This window comes from Hydractinia symbiolongicarpus, chromosome 5, assembly GCF_029227915.1.
Source record: "Hydractinia symbiolongicarpus strain clone_291-10 chromosome 5, HSymV2.1, whole genome shotgun sequence".
NCBI lineage: Eukaryota > Metazoa > Cnidaria > Hydrozoa > Anthoathecata > Hydractiniidae > Hydractinia > Hydractinia symbiolongicarpus.
The window spans coordinates 23,753,216-23,775,278 of NC_079879.1; the positions used below are offsets into that span (position 1 = coordinate 23,753,216).

Sequence of the window (22,063 nt, forward strand, 5' to 3'; positions counted from 1 at the left end):
CCATTATTATCTTAGTGTATTCCCATAAAACATAAAATCTAAACTAGGTGAAAGAAAAGGTGAATGGATTCATCCTTAAATTTATTACCATACTCTCAAGACCTATTTTCTAAATTTACGCAATACTTAGTTCATCAAAAGCTCGTTGACGGTCGTACTCCTGTGCAAAATGTATTATGTCTTCTATCAGTTCTTTCATTAGGTCATTATCTAACCCAAACTCCTGTATAATGTGATGTTTATGTAAATTAATATTCTGCACTCGTTTTATGACATCACGCAGCAAATTATAAATACAACTTGATGTATATATGGAGGACAGAGACGTTACAGGAAGGTTGGTAGCTGCGTCATCTGGTGGTTCTACTATTAAAGGAAAAGGCGTGTCTGTATCCATTTCTTTGTTAATGTAGGTTGAATTAGACACTGTTCTTTCGCAAGGATAATACCTCTGATTAAAGAAATTTAAAACACTCATAGGATTCACATTAAAAATGTTGGTATTTATTTCAAGAGCTTGTAAAATACTCGATTCTATTTTGTTGGGTATAACAAAATTTTCAGATATATTCTGAAGGACAACTGAATGACTTGTAGGAAAATTATTACAAATATTAACGGACGGGCTTAAGTTTGTCAGTAACGGACCATAAAATTGATTTACACCGTAAAGCTTTTCAAATAATGTGGCTGTTTCGTGGCAAGGAAAATATGTTACACCAAATGAGCTGCCAGCTAATTTCCACTTATTTTGACTAATAAGATTGCACATATCAGCCAGTGTTAAGGTTCGGTTGTGTTTCCTCCATGGTAAGGTTGTAGAATCAATGGTAGCTGCGAGTATTGCACTTGTGTGGTACGGCAACTCCATCTGTTGAAAAACAAATAACAAAATGAAGATTAAATTAAAAATTCTCACTCACTGACATTTGGGTTTAAGAGAAAATTCTTTTTTCTGGTAATACTTCAGAAATAAATGTTTTAAAAAGACAAAAAAATTACCATAAAATTGAAAGAAAAAATAATATCTGTTACAGATGCTGTGAAGCCATTCTGATGTATGTTTTAAAAAATATAGTCAATGAAACAATGTATCATCTTGTATGTATCAATGTATCATGAGAAAATAAACCTTCTGGAAATATTAAAAAAAGAACTTCTTTAAGGCTATCTTCACTAGTCATCCTTTTTATTCTTTAAACAGATTGAAGTGTGTAATTTATAACATCCAAACATCAGACTTCATTCATGAAGAACTCTATTAAATTTCACAAGTAGTATTTATGACGAAACAATCGAATTGTATATCTATATTTATAAACTTTTTCCACAAATATGAAATATTAAATTGCTTCCAAAGATACAAAATTGTATAATTCTCCACAGAGCAAGTTAAGTCTCTTCACAAGATGAGTAAAATAGCACCTGCCTCATCGTTTGTACTCCAAGCTAATTTGGGGATGGTGTGGGATCAGAAAAAGAGACATTAAAATAAAAAGTTAACGACACACCTTGTAATTTATATTTGGAAGAATAACATTTGTAGGCTCTTGACAAAACAGATCCTTTTGCAAGCTCTGTAAAACAAATAAGGAACAGTGCTCTCTGTATGACTGAATGGTTAGTGCAGCATTTAGGTCTTCATAAACACTTTCTTGCTTTGATATTGAATGAATCGGCCAGTTGATGTAAGCAAGTGAACACTTTTTAGTGTATTCCTCATAAACATTTTCAAGAAGGCTTGAAGATATTCCAGAAAAACCATTGTGCATGTCGGCAAAAATCTAAATAAATTAGAACAGAAACAAAATTTTAAAGAAAGATTAGGGCTTAAAATAAGAGCTGAAAAAATGAATCAGTAAGTTCTTGTTAAGTCCGTGGAACAAATGAATTTTACAAATTGTTTTTTTATCTAGTTGTGTCTCTACAAAAGAAAAATAGTGTCATCACAAAAATTCTGCAACACCTATAAGTCCTTATATTCTTACGCCATAAAAAACATAAAAACAAAAACTTATTTTATTGGCAACAAAACATTTAGAATAGCACAATGCAAATGGTGCATTTTATAACATTTTTTAAATGTCTATTTAAATCAAATGCTAAATCAGTCCCAACAGAGTTTATTTCTAGGACGATTTAATAAACCTGAAAATCCTTTATTTTAATAAATAATTAAAAGAAAAATTTTTATATATATTTTATTCTCTCAGTACATGAAATTGCAATCCAAATAATTTTTTTAAACTTCTTTTGCACAGAATGTTTGACAATATTTTGCTTTTACATAATGTCATGAATTATTTAAGCCTTACTGTAAAAATTAGAATATATACATTACATTATAGTAAGTATAGAAAACTAGAGAAAACTCAGAATACACTTGGTTTCTGAAAAAAAAAACGGTTCTAAAAAAAGAGTTGTAAGTCCTTTTTTCACTTTTTTTAAAAAGTTGAATGCTTGACAAATCATAAATTAATCTTACAAGTAGATATTTCTGTGAGGAGAAAATTTGGCACTAGAGAGGATTAAGAATATACACTTGATTTGTGAAATAAACAGAAAATTAGTTACACTTTTTACAAGTTTTAAATTTTAACAAAAAAATTATATCATCTTCCATCGCTTACTACATTAGATTTACATTAAATTAAACAAATTTCCTTTAGCCAAAAATAACCAACACCATAAATCTCATTTCAATGAATCACCACGATTTTCTCCTCTCAAGATAATCTTCATAAATTCAACAAAAGGAACTGAAACACTCAATTCAAATAAAAATGAAAAAGGGGAAGTATTTTATCACCATTCTTTAACTCTTACCTGAAATCCTTCTAACGAGTTACATTCTTCAGCCCAAAAGTGAATTTTATCGTCGACATCATACCACATTTTCTTGTATTCCTCCTGACCAAGCCCAAAATACATAAATTCTTTACCATCATCAAAGTTCTGTGTCAGTAACTGTAACGAGTTCTCATGTAATCTGTTTGTCATAAAATCACTCCAAGTGGAAACTTTATTGTCTAAGTTATACACCTTTTCATTTCTCTGATCACCAAATACTTGCGTCATGAATTCATTTCTTTCAAATAAGGGTTGCGCATACACATTGTGATCCTCAGCATCAATATTTTGATTATCATCATTAAATGAGCCATCTTCTCTCAAAGTTTTTAAACTTGACTTTAAGTCAAAAGATATCAATCGTGGCACACAACTGGTTGTTGTTATGCTTTCTCGAAACAGTTTAGACACGTCGTATTCCTTGTTTTCTTGGTTTGTCGTCGATTGATTCTTTTGTGCATTCCAGTAATGTGTACCCACAAAATTTGAGTAAGTTCCAACTTGAAATGTTATTATTTCCTGAGAGGACATTATCAAAAATATACCCTATTTTAGTTTCAAGATTTTTACCTAGAATAAAGTAAACTTAAGGTCCAATTTTATTCATTGGACAAAAATAATAGTTTACACCTTGTACAAAATAGATTGTTGTTAGTCATATTTTATTATCATTATTATCCTGTTAGTATTTTTAAGTAACATAAAAAAACACTTTTATTTAATTTGAATTATCAACTAATAAAGTTTTGTTAAATACAAAAGGTAATTATCTACTTTGATTGAAGAAAAAGTATTCCCTAACCCCTTCCTCAAGAAACAAAACAAATTAAAATACCTTTGTAAAAGCTGCTGAATTTTACTTGCAGTCATTCCAGACATAGGTTTCGTGTAATTTTTTCTTTTTTTTTTTGTTTTAAATTCAGAATCAAAAAAAAAAAATGGTACAAAATTTTTAATGAGTCTCATATTCAAAATAATGCAAATCTTAATCCTAATTTTAACATCAAAATAAATTCCCGACCTAGAAGGCGAATTTATGGAAAAAGATAGTTTAAGAGGGAGGGAGTGATAACAAGGTTTTACTTATTTGAAGTACATTCAGTTCAGCAAGTGTTTTTATATTTCATGCAAAAAAAACTTCAGTCCCCTGATGCGGATCTGCAGAATTAAAATTTTATAAATTTTTCACCATAAATATTATTCCCTACGAAATGTAAGTCTTTCCATCTACAAAATGATAATTTATTTGAAATATTTTCACCTAAAATACATTATTGTAATTTATAAAATAAATAAAATAAGTTATTTCCTAGTGCACACTATTATTCAAAAATTGAACAAACATATTCCTAAGCTTTGTAATGTCTTCCACTGGATGCATCTTTGCATATGTTATGAACTGTCTCTTAACTCTTCGAAGTTCAGCCATATTGTATGTTTTTAGTAGTGTCAACTTTTCAGTTGTATTTGAAATTGGGATACTGTCCCCAACGAAAGCAGATTTTTGTAGCTCCAGTACTTCTATTATAATACTTTGAGTTTCTCTATCTAAGTCATGCATAAAATTACCTTTACTAACAGGGGTGGCAATGGTGGATTGATTGGGTGGAGGGGCAGTACGTTTGTAAAGCGAATCATACAATGCTTCGAAGTCAACATCAGTTTCCAATGATTTTGTAAACAATGGTGAATCCCATCTTCTTTGACTATCTGGTTCCTCAAAACGCATAACAAGTGCATCAAATATCTCTTTTGTGTACTTTTCATTTTCAGGTCGTAACTCATTCCATTTAAAACAGGTTTCTTTTGGTATACCACAGTACACAACACAGTGCAGTGTTTTCTCAGCTTTTACAACACAATGAAGTTCATAACGAAAACTTTTAATATAGTTTAACCCATCCAATATTACTACACTGTCACGAGATATGTACCGTTCAACGTCTCCACGCAAAGCAGAACGTACTATTTTCTCTTCTACAGAACCTTAAAATGATAAAAATACACACATTTGAAAATACATTTCAGTTTCAATAAATAGTGGGTTTTTGATACACTGAATTAGTAACCCCTGTCACATTAAATACACTAGACACTCTTTTAATCACATGTGTAATACAGATGCTTGATTTAGATGCCCTAAATTTACATAAACATAAAGGGTGTTAGTTGTTGAACAGCCATTTCTAAATTGATTTTTTTTCTTATTTTTCAATTCATTAAAACTCCTTACTCCAAAATATGGGACTTAAAACCCATTTCATATATAAAGGAATACAATTTCATGACCCCAAACCACTTTCATGTAATTCTCATTTTGGAATTCTCCTATCTTAAATTTCTGTATTACACCCTATCATTTGCAACAAAAACAAACAATTAGTCATATACTTTAGAAATATCAAGAACAACAGAATGTGCACAGGTTGACAAGAACTTTTTTTCTTCTTTTAAAGGAAACTGGAGGTTTAAAATCGAACATTACATTTACTTTTAACGAAAAAAATGTCTAACATGTTGCAAATTGAGCAATTATTGTGTATGGCCTGTCAGATAGTGTGTTTAGGAAAAAGATGGTCATTTGTTAAAAAGTGAATTATCAAATAATTTGGAGAGGGATATAATATTTATTTTTAGTCAAAGGGAGAGGAGGCTGATATGGAAAAAAGCTGAATTTTTTAAGTAGGGAGTGGTCAGTCACAAGGACATATCGAAGTAATCTGGTGCGAATTGAAATCATTGAGAGGATACGGTTAACGAAAACGGTACGCAACCCAAAGAGTTATTAAATACCATACTTGCAAAAACTTTATTCTTTGTAGCTTCCACTATTTTATTTTCACTGACAATCTTTACTGTTTTTTGTTTTTCTGTCTCAATGAAATGTTTTATCTTGTTACTAATTTCTGTTTTACCAGAGGAAGGATAACCACACACAACAATCAGCGGCATTTTGTATTTTCTTAAAAAATGAAAAAAAAAATGAATATGATATTATTATATATAATACACCCAAATCAATTTAAACATTACAAATATGTGATGCTCTCTAGGAAAATCGATCACTTTGTTATTCGTATTTCTAAAATACGGAAACATATACGTTATTTTTTAAAATACAAAATATATAAATATAATATATCAATTGCGTTGTTGGGGCATAAGCAATTTAAAAAAGACCAAAATGTTAAACAAACAGATAGATATAAAGACAACGATTTGTTTGTAAAAATATATCAGAATTATCTGCAAAGCTATAAAAATAGTTTGACACCAATATAAAATTCGTATTTCTGAAATATTAAAATTCGTATTATGAAAATACGAAATAAGGAATTCTTTTGTTTTAAAAATATTGTTTCAAAATAGAAGTGGTCGATCAGATTTTCGTGTTAGGTATCTTGTAGTTGATATGCGTACAATGATCAATATAAGCTTTTTTTGTTCTCAAGATTTAATCTCAAAAATTAATTTTTCTACAGTACTGTGAAAAGGTTTGTTAACATCGTGGTTTGTGTTTATTTCATGTTACGCACGAACCACGATAGTCCACGATGCCTATTTGGACCTCACGATCATGTTTCGTGGACTACATGAACGAAAATTAAATATTATATCGTGGCTTCCACAATATAGATAACTTCTATTGCAAAACAACAAAGACCGTTAGTTTATCAATTAAATCAAGAACCGACGGCAAAAAAATAAAATAACACGTTTTAATTCGTTGTCATAAAGCTAGCTATATAATAGATTTTAATCGTTCGTGAATCAAAATGTGATGTAAAAAAACATTTCTATCGCTGCTTTTCGTTTATTAACTTTTAAAATGCGATCTAAAAAAACATTTCTATCGCCGCTTTTCGTTTATAAACTTTTAAAATGCAATCTAAAAAACATTTCTACCGTCGCTTTTCGCTTATAAACTTTTAAAATGTGATCTAAAAGAACATTTCTATCGCCTCTTCTATTTTAAACTTTTAAAATGCAATCTAAAAAAACATTTCTACCGTCGGTTTTCGCTTATAAATTTTTAAAATGCGATCTAAAAAAAACATTTCTATCGTCGCTTTTTGCTTACAAACTTTTAAAATGCGATCTAAAAAAAACATTTCTATCATCGCTTTTCGTTTATAAACTTTTAAAAAAGGCGATCTAAAAGAGCATTTCTATCGCCGCTATTCATTTTTAAACTTTTAAAATGCGATCTAAAAAACATTTCTATTGTCACTTTTCGCTTATAAACTTTTAAAATGCCATCTAAAAGAGCATTTCTATTGCCGTTTTTCTATTTTAAACTTTTAAAATGCGATCTAGAAAAACATTTCTATCGCCGTTTTTCGTTTATAAACTTTAAAATGCCATCTAAAAGAGCATTTCTATCGGCGTTTTTCTATTTTAAACTTTTAAAATGCGATCTAAAAAAAACATTTCTATCGCCGCTTTTCGTTTATAAACTTTTAAAATGCAATCTAAAAAACATTTCTACCGTCGCTTTTCGCTTATAAACTTTTAAAATGTGATCTAAAAGAACATTTCTATCGCCTCTTCTATTTAAACTTTTAAAATGCAATCTAAAAAAACATTTCTACCGTCGGTTTTCGCTTATAAATTTTTAAAATGCGATCTAAAAAAAACATTTCTATCGTCGCTTTTTGCTTACAAACTTTTAAAATGCGATCTAAAAAAAACATTTCTATCATCGCTTTTCATTTATAAACTTTTAAAAAATGCGATCTAAAAGAGCATTTCTATCGCCGCTATTCATTTTTAAACTTTTAAAATGCGATCTAAAAAACATTTCTATCGTCGCTATTCGTTTTTAAACTTTTAAAATGGGATCTAAAAAAACATTTCCATAGTTGCTTTTCATTTTTAAACTTTTAAAATGCGATCTTAAAAAACATTTCTATCACCGCTTTTCGTTTAAAAACTTTTAAAATGCGATCTTAAAAAACATTTCTATCTCCGCTTATCGATTTTAAACTTTAAAAATGCAAGTTAAAAAAGCATTTCTATCGCCGCACACAAATTTAACTTTCCTAGACAAATGATATTTCGTAAAAATACAATCGCATCCATGACAAAAAAGTATACACCGAGCAAAAACTATGAATATGCTTTTTTAACGTGATAAAACCTGAAACAAACAAATTAACTTTAATGAAAAACTTTTTTGAAAAGAAAAAAAATTAAATTATACTGGCTATAAAAATCGTGGAGCTCTCATGGGACACACGATCCTTTGTGGAGATAATAATATAAGCGTGGTGGCCACAATAGAATGTTTGTTATACGTAAAGACCACGATTTTATTGTGATTCGTGTGCACTACGCTCGTTACACGAACACGATGTTAACAAACCTTTTCACAGTACTGTACATAACTATAATATGTATATAGATATTATAGAAGTAAATTGATTAACATAAACAAACATGTCAAAGTCACTCTTGCTTGCATTTTATTTTAGTCCCAGGTGTCTTAAATTTTTGCAGATTTGACAAAAATGTAGAATCTGCAAACTGGTTTGTAATAAAAATTTTGTGGGTATTGGTTTGTATATGCCCTTTACGTTTACCTACAAGCTTTAATTACAAATTGATGTGCAGATCTTTAAATATATAGTTGTCAAAAAAAATTTTAAGGAGCCTAAGCATCCTGGCATATTTTTTTTAAATAAAATATAATGTATCTCTTAACAGTTCTACATGTGAGAAAACCTCAAAAAAATATAAATATGACAAGTTATACAGCATAATTAGATCTAAAATTTTTAAATGCAAATATCTCGAGAATAAAAAAGCTTTTTAAAAAATTTCACTAATGTTTAAAAAATATTTGAGACAACATATTTTGTAGAAATGAGTTACAATCCAAAAAGGTACAAATACAGTTATCCTCACAACTAAATGCTGATTACTTAAAATTGGTTTACAAAAAGTGTAAAATAGTTACAGCGTAAAAATGAAGGATTTAAAATACAGAAGAGATTTCCAGGAGGGTCTTTGACTTAGATAGGGATTTCTTGAGTATTGGATGCTTTCCTCTTGTGACAAAAAGTTCATCCAAATCAACTTAGTTCGGATTTAACAATATAACTTTCTTTTCATATATTTGTACTTATACTCAAAATATAATACAATGTTTGTCTAGGGGTAGGCCAGTTTGCCTATTTTCGCTAAGTTATAGATGTTTTAGGAGTATATAATTACCAATTTACTAATTTTGGGGTCAGTTGGTTTTTTTGACTTAATATTGTTTTGGTCTGTTGTTTACATTTTTTTGCCTGTGCATATACTTGCGCATCTACTCTTGATTCCAAATCCAAAAACACTATGTCACACTACACTTATTTATCAATAAGCATTGTAGGTATTTTGCAACAAAAACTAGTTTGCAACTCAATGCAACCTAGCATTATTCTCTCTGGATTTCCCTATTCCTGGTGGGCCTCTAGTCTAGGCCTTCATAACAGAGACCCTTATTCTGGATATTCTTTAATGTATGCATTTTAGGCCCGGTGTGGCTCACGATTTATTTTTATAGCTACAGTCATATATACACTCTAGACATTGTGCCGTTTTGTGCTAACCCTATATTTAGTTAAGATATGTACTAAAAAAATGACCACTTCATCCAACTCTTCAGGTACCGCATCGTGCGCAGCACTTAAGGAATAAAATGTTACTTGTCAGACAGTCAATCAATAAATTTCCGTCAAAAATCACAACAAAGCTAAATGTAATTACCCAGGCTATCATAACAAACCATCAACACGTGCATGCTCTAGTATATATATTCTGTTTCATACAGAGATAAACCGTTGCAAAATACTAAATGCCCTCTAAGAGTTTGGCACAACATAATCACAAGACAAGAAATAAAGTTGTCTGGTTTGTGCTATCGTTGTGTGGCTTTCAGAAACACGTGGTCTAGTTGTTAATCATGAATGTTTTCCTCCAATACTTTTTGTCTTTCATTTTATCTTTTAAATGGGAGGGTTTTGTATGCTGTGGCAGTAACATACGACCTCGTTTTAACATTAAAGGTTTTTTTTAAGTTTAAAAAAAATAGTGTCTTTCATGTAGCTACATAAAGTATACAATTTTACTCTCTGTATTGGATAAAGTGTGTAAGTATTAAGTTTGTACATGTTCAACAATACCTTATTGCAAATAAATTATCACAATCAGTTCTGTTGTAAACAGTTTATGTGTTTACCATGCAGAATTCATATCAAGAACTTATTAACCTTAGCCAAAACTAAAGACCACTGGAACAGGGCACACAATTTATAACAATCAAATTTATAAGAACAGTCAGATTCAGCAAAAATTTTGTGTTGTCAATTTGTTTGCTTGAAAAGATGTGTCCTGTAATGTTAGTATTGGCTTGTTACAGGACAGTCCATTTTATCTTTCTTTGCTAATGGAAATTAATTCCTTCTGTTCATGCTTAGGTGACTTTAGTTTTCCTTCAAAAAACAAATTAATTAAAAAGATAATAAACGAAAACATCACATAACATTTACATTATTAACCAAACACTTGTTATTCTCCTTCTGCATTCACATCACAGTTTCATCTGTACCAACAATAAACCTCTCTCTAGATACTTGAATATGGCTTATAAATTGATACCTCCGAATTTTCGAAAAGGCTATCATGCTGTAAAGAATCCAGTTTTTAGTCTCACTGAAAGGACACAAGTTATTTCTTCAGAAAAGCAAACAGTAAGATAATTACCTGTTTTTGTATATTATTTTGTGCTATATTTTTTAATCTGCACCTTTATATTGAAAATTGTATTTATAATTTATAGGAAGAACGCATAAGATTGTATTTATATTTAAATGTCTGTAATATAAATGTCTACATAATAATTTTTTTATTTAAAAATCTTTCTACGATATAGAAGACCAGGAATTATTTAATAAAGATACTTAGAGATATAAAGATACCTATGTATAATACATTTAATGTGATATTTTAGGTATATTTATTTATTCATTCATTTTTTTATTCTTCAATATACATGCACAGGGTAACCAGACATCACTGACTTCGTAACTAATACGTGCTTCATCTTCATTAAATTAATTTTTTTTTAAAAACAAAATGTTTAAATATTAAAATCTGTTCAATAATTTACCTTATTTTTAATTCCAAGTGTTATTCATTATTTATGAAGAATATTGTTTGAAAGACATGAATATGGTGAATAAACAAGTGAATTTTTATTTTTCCTTTTTCTGTTCAACATCAATTTTCTTAAACACAAGTATAACTTAATAGTATTTGATGTAAACATTTATGTATCACTTTTACAGAAGCAAGTTGTCTTAAACATGCCAATGGTGAGTTTTTATTGCAAATAAGCAGCCTATTGTACTCATTTGTTTTTTTCATTATAGTAGTTTTCACACATATAATAATTTTATTCTGTTGTAAAAAAATCTAAATTAAACTTAAACTTAATTTATATAACTTGATATGTTTATAGATTATTTAAACTGATATTCTTCTTAAATTGTGTTCTGTTTTAGGATTTTTATTAAGGGTTGTCACGCCTCCTTAAAACTACTTAACTCTTGTCAATGTAAAGTGTCCTGAAATCTTCTCTGAAAGTATATATTTTAACAACTCTCTCCTCAAGTTTCCGTATTTTAAGTTTTACAACCGATCACATGCCTCATGGGTACAGCAATAATTTTTTTACTCGTTGTCTCACTTTTAAAATCTCTTAATTTTTTTATGAAAATGCAATTCTTCTCAAAAAAGGGTAAAAATCGAGATAAAAGTCCTCAAATCTTTTCAAATTTGATTCTATAAAAGAGTGGTAACCATGAATATTACAGTTTATTAAGGATTAATGTGTATGTTTTTTGTTTTTTTGTTTTTGCTCATGTATGCGTTCTTTTCATTTAGGCTGGCATCCTAAATAGGCCAAAGAATAATGGCCCTTTAACCTCACCAGTTAGTCCTTCAGAACCCTCCAAGCCTAAAACAGCAAAACAAGATGACCATGTGCTAGTAGAGTTAACTGACCTTAGTAACAGCAACCAAACCAAAACTAATCACCAAAATGTTGGTGCAATTTCAAATAACAAGAGTGATTCTAACACCTTATTATCAGCTTCATTAGTCTTAAAAACAAATAGTCCAAGGGAGGAAAAAGAAAAAAATGTAGCGTCAAAGAAGCTTCAGTATTATTTGCCTAAATTGGAAGAAAATAGTGGCACGAAAACTACAAGTAAAAGTAAGCCTTTGACAGAACAACAACTAAGGAGAGAAAGAAGAAGACAGAGACATAAGGATGATAAACCAGACTGCTACAAGTTTCGTAATCAAGATGATTTCTGGTTAGTTCTCCCTTAACGTTAGCAGTAACACATGACAGAAACTTCATCAGACGTTTAATCTATTTTAATATTTTATTTTTTAGTGAAGCAGTGTGTGAAGCTAGAATAACAAATGACTATAAAGAGTTACAAAACTTTCTTGAAAAAATCTTTACTTCTTTCTCTGAACTGGTTAAAGTGTTCAAGGTAGGTTTTTGAGTTTTTAAGGTACCTTACAAAATTTCAAAGTGACCAGTTATAAACAAGTAATTTCCTTGGTAATTTCTTTGGCAAATTTCTACGGACACATTCTCAATAGGATAATTCTATTTTTAGGTTCAAAAATCTGAAAAGCAAAAGATTCATATTGATATGGATTATTTAGATTATGTCAATGAGTCGATTATTAGAATGGTAAGTATCCCATTGTTTGCACATTAATAGGATTTTATTATATCTAGAAAAAATAAGAAGGGGTAAAAATGTATTAATAAATAAAAAAAAATTATTAAAAGATTTAATTTTAACAAATCTTTTATAGGCATAATACCATTTTAATACACAGAACGTTTTTCAACCAAATCCTCTGCAAAAAATAAGAAGAAAAACAACTAAAAAATCAAAAGGGGCACTTTAATTATTCTTGTTATTTCATAGGTAAAATAAATGAAAATAGTGCTTCTTTGTAACATCATACAGCAAAATTTTCAATTCTTGCATTGAGATCCGAAAGCAAGTTCTCTGTTTTTTAAAAAAATCTGAGACTGTCAAGAGACTGAAATACCTTTGCAGGTATTCATGATCGTGTGAAACCTAAATTAGAAATTTGATATTTTTTGTTGTGTTTTTATGTCTATTAACGTTTTAACTATTTTTTGTATAGCCTAAAGAAGTTCAAAAAGTAATTCTTCGTTCCATCATTAATTGCATGTTGAGTGATTTAAGAGGGTGAGTTTTGTATTGATAACATTGAACCACTTCATTACAACTGTATCTCTGAAATGAAAAAAGTAAATTTTACTCAAATTTTTTTTTACTTTTATCTTTGTTTTTTACTAGAGATCGCTCAAAGGATGATCTAACTGCTTTTATGATTTTACTTCTAAATTTGCAATTCTCCGATTCTTCAACATATTCTATCTTTGCTCATGTTATGAGGCAAGTTGCTGCTTTACAAAACAAAGACCACCACCATTTAATTAACTGGTTTCGTCTGTAAGTGTATTTTAATTGACTGTAATTGAATCACAACTTATTTTTTATGTATAAGTTAAACCTTATAGTGTTTAACATATCCAATCTTTGGTACAAACATTGCACTCTAATAAGACATTTCTTCTAGGTTGCCTCTCAAGGAATATAAAGATCTTATTGACAGAATCGTCAAATTTATCAACTATCGCTTAATTCCATTGAAAAGTGATATTCCTGAAGGAGAGAAGAGCGAATGGTGGGTGCCAAATGCTGTTAAAGTTTTGGCATTGCTAAGTATGTTTTTCCTTCCTTTGTAATCATAAGGTTGCAGGTTCGAGTCCCGCACCTCGACACACTTTAATCGTAATGTTGTCAGCACATTTAAAGCCATCCACTGACAGCTAAGTAGCTTATATAGCAGGCAAGCAAGGAAGTTAGAGCAAAGCTGTATTTATCTCTAGTGTTAATGTAACATAGGGAGAAAGAATCAGTCGCTAGAATGGAATCCCCAGGGACGTTAAAACTTTTATTTAATTACTTAAAGCGTTATATGCAAAGACAATGTAACTGCATTAATAAATTCACATGTTTCTTAAATATTATATTACTTGCTACTTGAATTTTTTTGGTAATATATATTTGTATTATCCTTTAAGGTGCTGCAAATGAACAATGTCTTCCAATGTTAGTTGAAAGACAAAACTTTTATGTCAAAGGGGCTGAAGTGTTGGATTTGGTAAAAGAATATCAAACATGGCAATCTGGCTCTAAGTAAGCATGGTGATTGACGAAATATCGTACTGCAAAACATAATTTTATTCTTAAATCGCTAAGAATCTTAGAAGAAAGAGTTACAAGTGGTATTGAGAGAACCGTACTGCACTTCAAATGGGCACTCTAGTTTTACATTTTAATCTTTCTGCTGTCTTTTCTTTCTGCTAAAGTTTTAAAGTTGTTAAAACCAGTAATAAGTATACGTTGTTTATGTTTAGAAGATTTTCTTTCTGCCAGTACCCGTTTGTTTTGAGTCTAAAGGCGAAACGATACATCATGCAGAAAGATTCTGAAACGAAGATGCTACTTGAAGCAAGAGTAAGAATGCAAGTTCTTTTTTTATGAATAGGGAAGTGTGGATTGACTCTCATTGTCCTTAACGTTTTTGGTACCTTGCTTTGTCTATCATCTTTCTGTTTTTTTAAGAAGCTTTTCACCGTGAATTGGAGTTTACTGTTGAATATTGCCATAAACAATTTTTTTAGATATTTACTAGGACAGATAAAATTTTGCTTTATCATTTTGTTATGCGCTGCATAATACTTTGATTGAAACTTTATCGATTCCTTTTGTTTATTTTTCAGCAAAGTTTAATGAAAAATTTTCGTCAGAAGCAAGCACCCAACATGGGAATGTTGTTTCTAAACTTAAACATCAGAAGAAAATTCATATTAGAAGATTCTCTGCAAGAGGTAAGAAATCGATTTGTGATTTGAAATAGAAGGGTAGATACTGATAATTCGTAAAACTGACTGTGAGAGTTGTTAGCCTTGATTTAGTCGCAAACCAAGAAACTTAAATGGGCAATTCACTTTTTATATAAAGAGTGCCAAATTTAAAAAATCGCCCTGAAAATTACGAAAATTGTAAACAAACTAAACAATTTGCATAAGGAAATTTAAGTCCTACGTACAGTTTGTCAGAGATAACACCCTTGCAACTTATCTTACAGTGGCACTAACTACTTAAGAATATGACATTAAACATTTTAAAATACTTTTGAAATAAACAATTGGGCCCGTACAATCTTATCTAGGTAAACATTGACTACACAAGTTTTTTTCATAAGTAGCTAGCTAAACAATGTTTGGGGAAAAATGTTTTTATAAAAGGTATTGTGTGTATTGATGTGATCTGCTATCGATGTAATAGTTTTCTAAATTTTATCACTGCAAGGTGATAAACATTTCAGAAAATTAACTCTCGTAAAAACAGATTTTTTCGTGAAATTAAAAAATTATCACGATTGTTTAAAGATGTTTTTATTCTCTGATTAGCGAATTAATTTGACATCAAGAAAAAATTATTTCCGAAAGTTAAGGTTATATTTAGTAAGTGTTTTTATAGATTGTCATGTATCACCTAGAATGAGTTTGAAACGGTCCTTAGCAACCAATGTGTAACTAATTACGTCATAACCGCATTCACGAAGTTGTATATATATTTATTTAGATTTCAATGAAACAAAAAGACTTACGAAAAAAGCTACGGGTTATTTTCAAAGGGGAACCTGGTATAGATTTGGGTGGCGTAAGTAAGGAATGGTTTTTCCTAATCATGCAGCGATTTTTCAATGAAAATTATGGTAAGTGTGCCCACCCTTATTAATCTTCATTCCTTTGATTTTGGATATCAACTAAATCACATAGATTAATTAATGACCTGTTTAGGGAATCCTATTGGTTGCACCTAGAAATTCTTGTCCCCAGGACTCTTTCGGCCAAACCTGTATCGTCGGATGTATAAAAAGGCAAGAAGCGCTGCGATCGAGGTTGCCTATAGGATTCTTTTTATGCGAAAATAGTGTAACTATTGTAATTACTTTTTCGGATTCATCGACGCTCGATAACTCTTCGATGTGTGAAATTCACGAAAATGTGAAGAGTGGTTGTTGACAGCGGTCGCACAAGTAACACACTGTACTTTTTGTTACCGATATTTTGTGTTATCTTTTTTTAGGTATGTTTAAATATGACAACAAGCTGCACACGTGGTGGTTTAATTCTTCAAGTAAAGAAAATTACCAAGAATTTAACCTCTGTGGAGTTGTATCTTCTCGTGCTTTAAGGAAAAAGCGAATTTTCAATCTTGTTCCCAGGGCATTTTGCCTTTTGATTAATTTGATAGCGGTAAAGTTGTTTTTCGCTCCGTAATAAAGTCTCCGGGGCCAAGAGGTGACGAAGATGGCGAATGTCATCCCATTTAGGTTTCTCACGTCAGCTTCTAACGGCGATAACTTAAAAGCGTAAATAAAACCACGTGTCACTTTTTATCTATCATAGTTTGACGGTGATCGATTTAAAATACTATCGACTCTTAATTAATGGACGCTGTAAAAAGTGGACACCTCCAATAAACAAAGAAAAAGTGATTTCACCGGCATAAACACGGTTAAACCCGTATAGTAGACTGAGACAGTCTTTCAGTGCACGAATTCAACGAGAATTTCTCTCTAATTAGTAAAGGGGAAAAATTTTTTATGTGATATGTGTTTCATATCTGACTTGTTGCATTACACAGTTCTACTAAAGATTTTTCAAATAAACTGACAGTTATGTCGATATGAGCGTTTTCTCTCACTTTAAACTATGCTAAATTGACCTACCTAGCTTGCAGAAAAATGAGATTCTCTAAATATCGGACACCTCTAATTAGTGAACAAAATTTGATTGTACCACAGGTTGCCGCTAATTACGGAATCTGCTGTAGCAGTAACAACTTCTAACCTGTACACTGTTACTTTGCTTACTTATTCGATAAAAGTTGCTTTCAGTACCGAGTTTTTATCTTTCTCTCCGACGCCATCCCGAATATCTGTAAAAAATTCAGAGGTCTATTAAATGCGAGGTTTAAAAACATTTGGTTTTAAATTTGTGCTAATTCTGCTGATAGAAATATAAATGATTAAGATTTTGTAACTGTGTAGTCTTGGAAGATTATTTTCCTGAGCAAAATTTTAGTTGATGGGTTTAGCTATGTATAACAGCATCAATCTTGATATTCGGTTTCCACCTTGTGTGTACAAGAAGCTACTCAGCCCTGCGATTGTTCCGTACAACAACCCGCATGCGCCAGTGGGAGTGACGCCGTTGGGAATGAATGACTTTAAACAAGTCTACCCAGTGAGTATATTAAAATATACGAAAGCGTACGTTTCTATGAAAAGAAAATTTTGCTTAAACCCTTATACTCCGAAATACACTAATTGACGTCTCACCAATGCGGAATACAAAATACATTTAGATTGTTCACACTAATAATGAGAATATGTGACTCTTCAAAAAACTGCTGTGGATACACAGTCTCATGTGTGTCTTATTTACGCGCTATGTTACCGATAACAAGCAAAATTCAAAGTATGAGGTATTGGTGGGCAGAACAAAAATGTCAAATCTTCTATACATTGAGTTTTCTACAACTTTTTTCCTGGTCATTTTGCCTTTTCCGTAAAAACGGCTCAGGGACCAAGAGACCCAGGAAGACAAGATTGATATTTTAGGCATGCTTCATGTTTTATAGGACCTTGCGAATGGACTACAAGAACTTATAGAGTATCAGGGCGATGTTGAAGACGATCTATGTCAATCGTTTCAGGTTAAACTTGCTACTTTTTGCGAATATGTATCTCTGTTGTGAATATCGATTATATTTCGGTATCAATCGGTACTATCGCTACATTTCTATGATCTTCATTCTGTTTTATTAATTTGCAGAACGCTGCGTGAAAATAACAACTTTTTCCCAATATTTCAGGTTTCATATACAGAATTTGGCCAGGTTATCACGAGAATGTTAAAGCCCGATGGGCATAAAATCCCTGTTACGAATCACAACCGGCAAGGTATTATTTGAAAATTACGACCGAAATGAAAAATAGCGCGAAACAAATCAGTTCAATGTTGTTTCTGTTTAATAAGTACAGCCTTTCTAACTCAATTTAATTCAGGAAACTGCGCTTTCCGTGTATATAGTATATAAAACTTGCGCATAAGAATATTTTCTGGTAGCCGTTCTTTTGCTTTGGCAGCTTTGGAAGTTGAGTCAAGATTTTAAGACTTTTTGTAACGAACATATTCTTCAACAAAAAATTAAAACCTTGTTAACGCTACCATTTTTAGTATCATGGGGATTAAGCATTAAAGCCGACTTGCTTTTATGTACACACTTTCTAAAGTTATAGCACGCTATAACACTTGTTTTTTCTGTTATAGAATATGTGAATCTATACATTGATTATCTTCTTAACAGATGCATATATCAACAATTTTATTCTTTCTATCATGGATTTCATAGCGTGTGTGCTTCAAACGCTTTGCTAGTAAGTGTGTTGATGTGTGTTAATTCCGTCTTTTGCTGCATAAAAAAAATACTAATTTTTTCTAAAGAATACTGGGGCACGTTCTTATTTTGCACTTTAAAACCGGATTGCTAATGAAAGCAGTTGATCTGATTGGACAAAAATGAGTAAGCTCCCGAAATTACTCCACCCTGAGACAAGTGACACATCTATTAGTTTCCAAAGAAATTGGCTGGAATCTAATTTCTGTTCGCGTAATTTTACAAACAACCAATGTTTATATTTTTTTTAAAAAAAATTCGTTTTAAGGTGATTTTCTATTAAGCGCTAGCGTCATTAAAACAAGAAAGGCCTGTGAATGAGTCTGTGTCTTGCAACTTGAAATCACTTGGTTTTAACCATTAACAAAAATACATTCCTTTTTCTTAGCTCTTACGCCCAGAAGAGGTTGAAACTTTAGTAATCGGAAATTCTGAATTCAACATAAAAGATTTGGAAAAAGTTACGGTATACGATGGCTACAATAAAATGGACAGCACGATAAGGTAAAATAAATTTCCGGTAAATTTTATTCTATATAAGTGAAGCAATGACCCGGCAAGCGAGAAGCCCCAGGTTTAAGTCTCACTGAATCTACACTACATTTTTATACAAGCAACATGAAGCTTAAACCCTTTAAAAAACAAAGATATTTGTAAGAAGTGAGTAAAAAGGAGAAACAACAGGAATAATAAAAGCAACATCTTCATTCAAAGACTTTTCTTTTTCTGAAAGTCATGCAATTTTTATATAACAAAAAGGTGATGAAAAGTAGATTTCGATTGGCGCGCCAGCCTGGTGACTGAGTTATCAAACACGTTAATTTTGTCTTTCGGAGTAGATAGTCAACAAGCAGCATGTAAGCAACAAGAAAGTATGAGCCTGTCAAATACAGAAACTTCAGTAACGACGAACCTGGGCTTTCATATTGTTTTTAAAAATTGTGTATGTTGCAACACTTGGAAGTTTGTGTGAAGATTTTTATCGTACTATATATCACATATGATATGTGATGTGATATGTACTAATATGTGTGATATATAGTACTTATATAAGACTATATATATATGTGTATATATTGAGTTATTTTTGGATTTTCCAGGTACTTATGGGAAACTGTATTCGAGTATCCTCAGAAGATGCAACGCAAATTTCTCTTCTTCTGTACTGGTAGTGACCGCATTCCGATAGGCGGTATGAAAGAAATGAAATTTAAAATCACGAAAATTGGTGGGCGCAGTGCAGCTCAAATGTAAGCTAAGTTTTGGGATTTTCATTCGCATGCCGAAATTGGGTTCTTACGCGGGTTATTACTATCAATATAGCTGCGATTATAATGGGTTCTTCGGTTAAAAAAACAGTTTTAAATAAGGAACTTGTTAGGCTTTTGACTCACAGACTGATACAAAGCGACTTTTATATTATAGACTAGTCGGTAGTTTGTGGAAAAACCATGGGAATTTCACCCGTCACAGCAAGACCGATCAAACTACATCACACTTTTTCTTTGTAGTTTCGAAATGTGTTGCGTAGTTAACACTCGACTATTATTACAGAGTGTAGCCGGGGGACTCGGCATTAAAACGCTGGAATTAAGCCACCAATAATCAAGTGTTGATCGCCAGGTTGAGCGCTCAAGTGTAGTTATGCCATGGCACACATCTGGTTGGAGCCCTTTATCTTGGATGTCATATTAATGTGGCCCTATCTAGACGAAGTCCACCAACCTCGTTTTAAGGACATTTCACTTTTTAATGGCATAAATGGCGTAAACGTCTTAGGGGCCACAAAACCCTGGTAACAAAGTTGGGGCCCTATATAACTTTCTTAAAGCAACATTAATAGGACAGGTTTTAGTTTTTGTGTATGTAAGTTTAACCGTGGATATTTAAAAACGCTACCAAGACGGCTAAAAACATCTTATATTTTACTATTAAATACTTTCTTCTTGTGTTTGTAGGTTACCTATGGCGCATACATGTTTTAATCAACTGTGTCTTCCAGCTTATAAGAATCGAAAAGTGTTACAGAAGAAACTTTCGATTGCTATCGAGAATGCTGAAGGCTTTGGATTGGAGTGATGTCGTCTTTCACGTGTACGACGGCTTGTATATGTGGTAAAAACGAATCCCAGGAACTCTTCCCCTGACGCTATGATCGAGATTGACCCAAGAAATATTTTAACTATGCCCCATTTAAAACTTGTTGTAAGGTCAAGTTGTAGGAAACCAAGATAACTTCTGAAGGTTATATTGATGCTTCTTTTTAACAGAGCTTGAAATGTTTTAATTGTGTATAAATTCACACGTGTACGATCACCTCATTCTGAGGGCCGCTAGATTTTGTTATCAGGCGAGACCACCTGAAAAAACCCTGAAAGCCACTGAGGATGAGGATCAGCTTCACAAAATAGGAATGATAGTTTTAAATTTTATTTAATATATTTATTAATTATTATGTGATATATTTTTGCTGAATGATCAAACAATTCTAGTCGCCAATAAATCTGGCACTTTTCCCGAAAAGGTTAATTTATTATGCAGTTAGGCATCGCCCGAATAAAAATCTTATTGAATTTTATTGGATATTTCGTGATGTTTTACATCAATAAGTCAATGAACTTTCAATGATCCGTAAACGCGTGTTTTCAAGAGACAAATTGGAGGATGTATTCGTTAAGGGCATATTTCTAAGCATGTGCACCTTTGATTGCTTTTTGATTTCATTCGAAACATTAGGTTTGTAGAAAATAGTGCACACAAATACTTAATAAACTAGCAGTGGACTATTTTTCATCTTGCTTATCTGTTTGTTTGCAATGAAAATAAGTTATGCGACATTCTTTTTTTATTTTTTGCTCCATTCCACAATTCGTCTCGTTAAAAAACTTTTCAAATTTGTTTTTAATAGAACTAGTTACTGTTGTATATATTGGTCAAACATATGTAAATATTTGTATATATATATGCATTGCATACTACTCTGGTGTACATAGCATAATTACCGCCAAGCTGCTATAAAAAACTAAAAATATTGAGAAAAAAATTAACTAAAGAGCTATTCTTTCCCTTTTGAAAGTATTGTGTACGATTTTTCCTCCAGCAAGTGTTAAGTGAAACAATCTCAGGGTAGCCAACTATAATATATGTTAAGAGGATAGTAGTTGTTCTCTGTCCCTTTTTTTTTCCGGGAAGAGCCATAGAACTCAGTTGAAATGTCTTCTACTTTTATTACCGGCAAATCCTAAAATTTTATTAGAAAAAAATTAGACTGATATTCGGCAATTTTTGGCAAAGACTAACAAATTTCATTGTCACTGAATTGGAAACTCATCGCCGAATAATAATATAGTTTCCAGTAAGGAATTTTCTCAAGGTATTTATCCACTTTAATCTCGGAGTGTGTAACCTCGATTCAGAGTGTGACATCTGTCAATAAGCGTAGTGGGAGTCGAAAATCACTTAAAACAACGTTGCGTATTTCGAAAAAAAAAATTCAGAAAATTAGAGAATGGGCAATCAACATCTTTTAACTGTTAGTTCTTTAGAAAAAATTTACAGAGAAT

General features: G+C 31.3%; 3 protein-coding genes across 3 annotated transcripts; 1 reads left to right on the forward strand and 2 right to left on the reverse strand.

Moving 5' to 3' along the window:
* Positions 1-68: 68 nt before the first annotated feature.
* LOC130645515 (protein misato homolog 1-like) lies at positions 69-3,815 on the reverse strand. The gene is made up of 3 exons (XM_057451526.1): positions 2,827-3,815; positions 1,512-1,784; positions 69-871 (listed from the first exon to the last, which is right to left on the reverse strand). The coding sequence occupies exons 1-3, from the start codon at positions 3,379-3,381 to the stop codon at positions 116-118; spliced, it is 1,584 nt and encodes a 527-aa protein (XP_057307509.1). The 5' UTR covers positions 3,382-3,815; the 3' UTR covers positions 69-115.
* Positions 2,363-20,674, forward strand: LOC130645513 (probable E3 ubiquitin-protein ligase HECTD2). The gene is made up of 20 exons (XM_057451524.1): positions 2,363-2,422; positions 10,466-10,586; positions 11,782-12,215; positions 12,299-12,401; positions 12,531-12,608; positions 13,078-13,142; positions 13,254-13,409; positions 13,537-13,682; positions 14,045-14,159; positions 14,381-14,480; positions 14,747-14,854; positions 15,615-15,747; positions 16,122-16,210; positions 17,123-17,284; positions 17,682-17,756; positions 17,916-18,003; positions 18,374-18,480; positions 18,889-19,004; positions 19,601-19,750; positions 20,459-20,674. The coding sequence occupies exons 2-20, from the start codon at positions 10,476-10,478 to the stop codon at positions 20,577-20,579; spliced, it is 2,457 nt and encodes an 818-aa protein (XP_057307507.1). The 5' UTR covers positions 2,363-2,422; positions 10,466-10,475; the 3' UTR covers positions 20,580-20,674.
* LOC130645521 (protein KTI12 homolog) lies at positions 4,081-5,835 on the reverse strand. Its single transcript, XM_057451533.1, has 2 exons — positions 5,649-5,835; positions 4,081-4,836 (listed from the first exon to the last, which is right to left on the reverse strand). The coding sequence occupies exons 1-2, from the start codon at positions 5,800-5,802 to the stop codon at positions 4,160-4,162; spliced, it is 831 nt and encodes a 276-aa protein (XP_057307516.1). The 5' UTR covers positions 5,803-5,835; the 3' UTR covers positions 4,081-4,159.
* Positions 20,675-22,063: the final 1,389 nt, after the last annotated feature.

Coding starts and splice junctions, on each gene's coding strand:
- LOC130645521 (XM_057451533.1), bottom strand. CDS start 5,802: ATGCCGCTGATTGTTGTGTGTGGTTATCCTTCCTCTGGTAAAACAGAA. Junction 4,837..5,648: donor AAAGAATAAAGTTTTTGCAA/GTATGGTATTTA, acceptor TATCATTTTAAG/GTTCTGTAGAAGAGAAAATA.
- LOC130645515 (XM_057451526.1), bottom strand. CDS start 3,381: ATGTCCTCTCAGGAAATAATAACATTTCAAGTTGGAACTTACTCAAAT. Junction 1,785..2,826: donor ACTCGTTAGAAGGATTTCAG/GTAAGAGTTAAA, acceptor TAATTTATTTAG/ATTTTTGCCGACATGCACAA. Junction 872..1,511: donor TTCCAAATATAAATTACAAG/GTGTGTCGTTAA, acceptor GTTTTTCAACAG/ATGGAGTTGCCGTACCACAC.
- LOC130645513 (XM_057451524.1), top strand. CDS start 10,476: ATGGCTTATAAATTGATACCTCCGAATTTTCGAAAAGGCTATCATGCT. Junction 12,402..12,530: donor AACTGGTTAAAGTGTTCAAG/GTAGGTTTTTGA, acceptor TTCTATTTTTAG/GTTCAAAAATCTGAAAAGCA. Junction 17,285..17,681: donor ACTTTAAACAAGTCTACCCA/GTGAGTATATTA, acceptor CATGTTTTATAG/GACCTTGCGAATGGACTACA.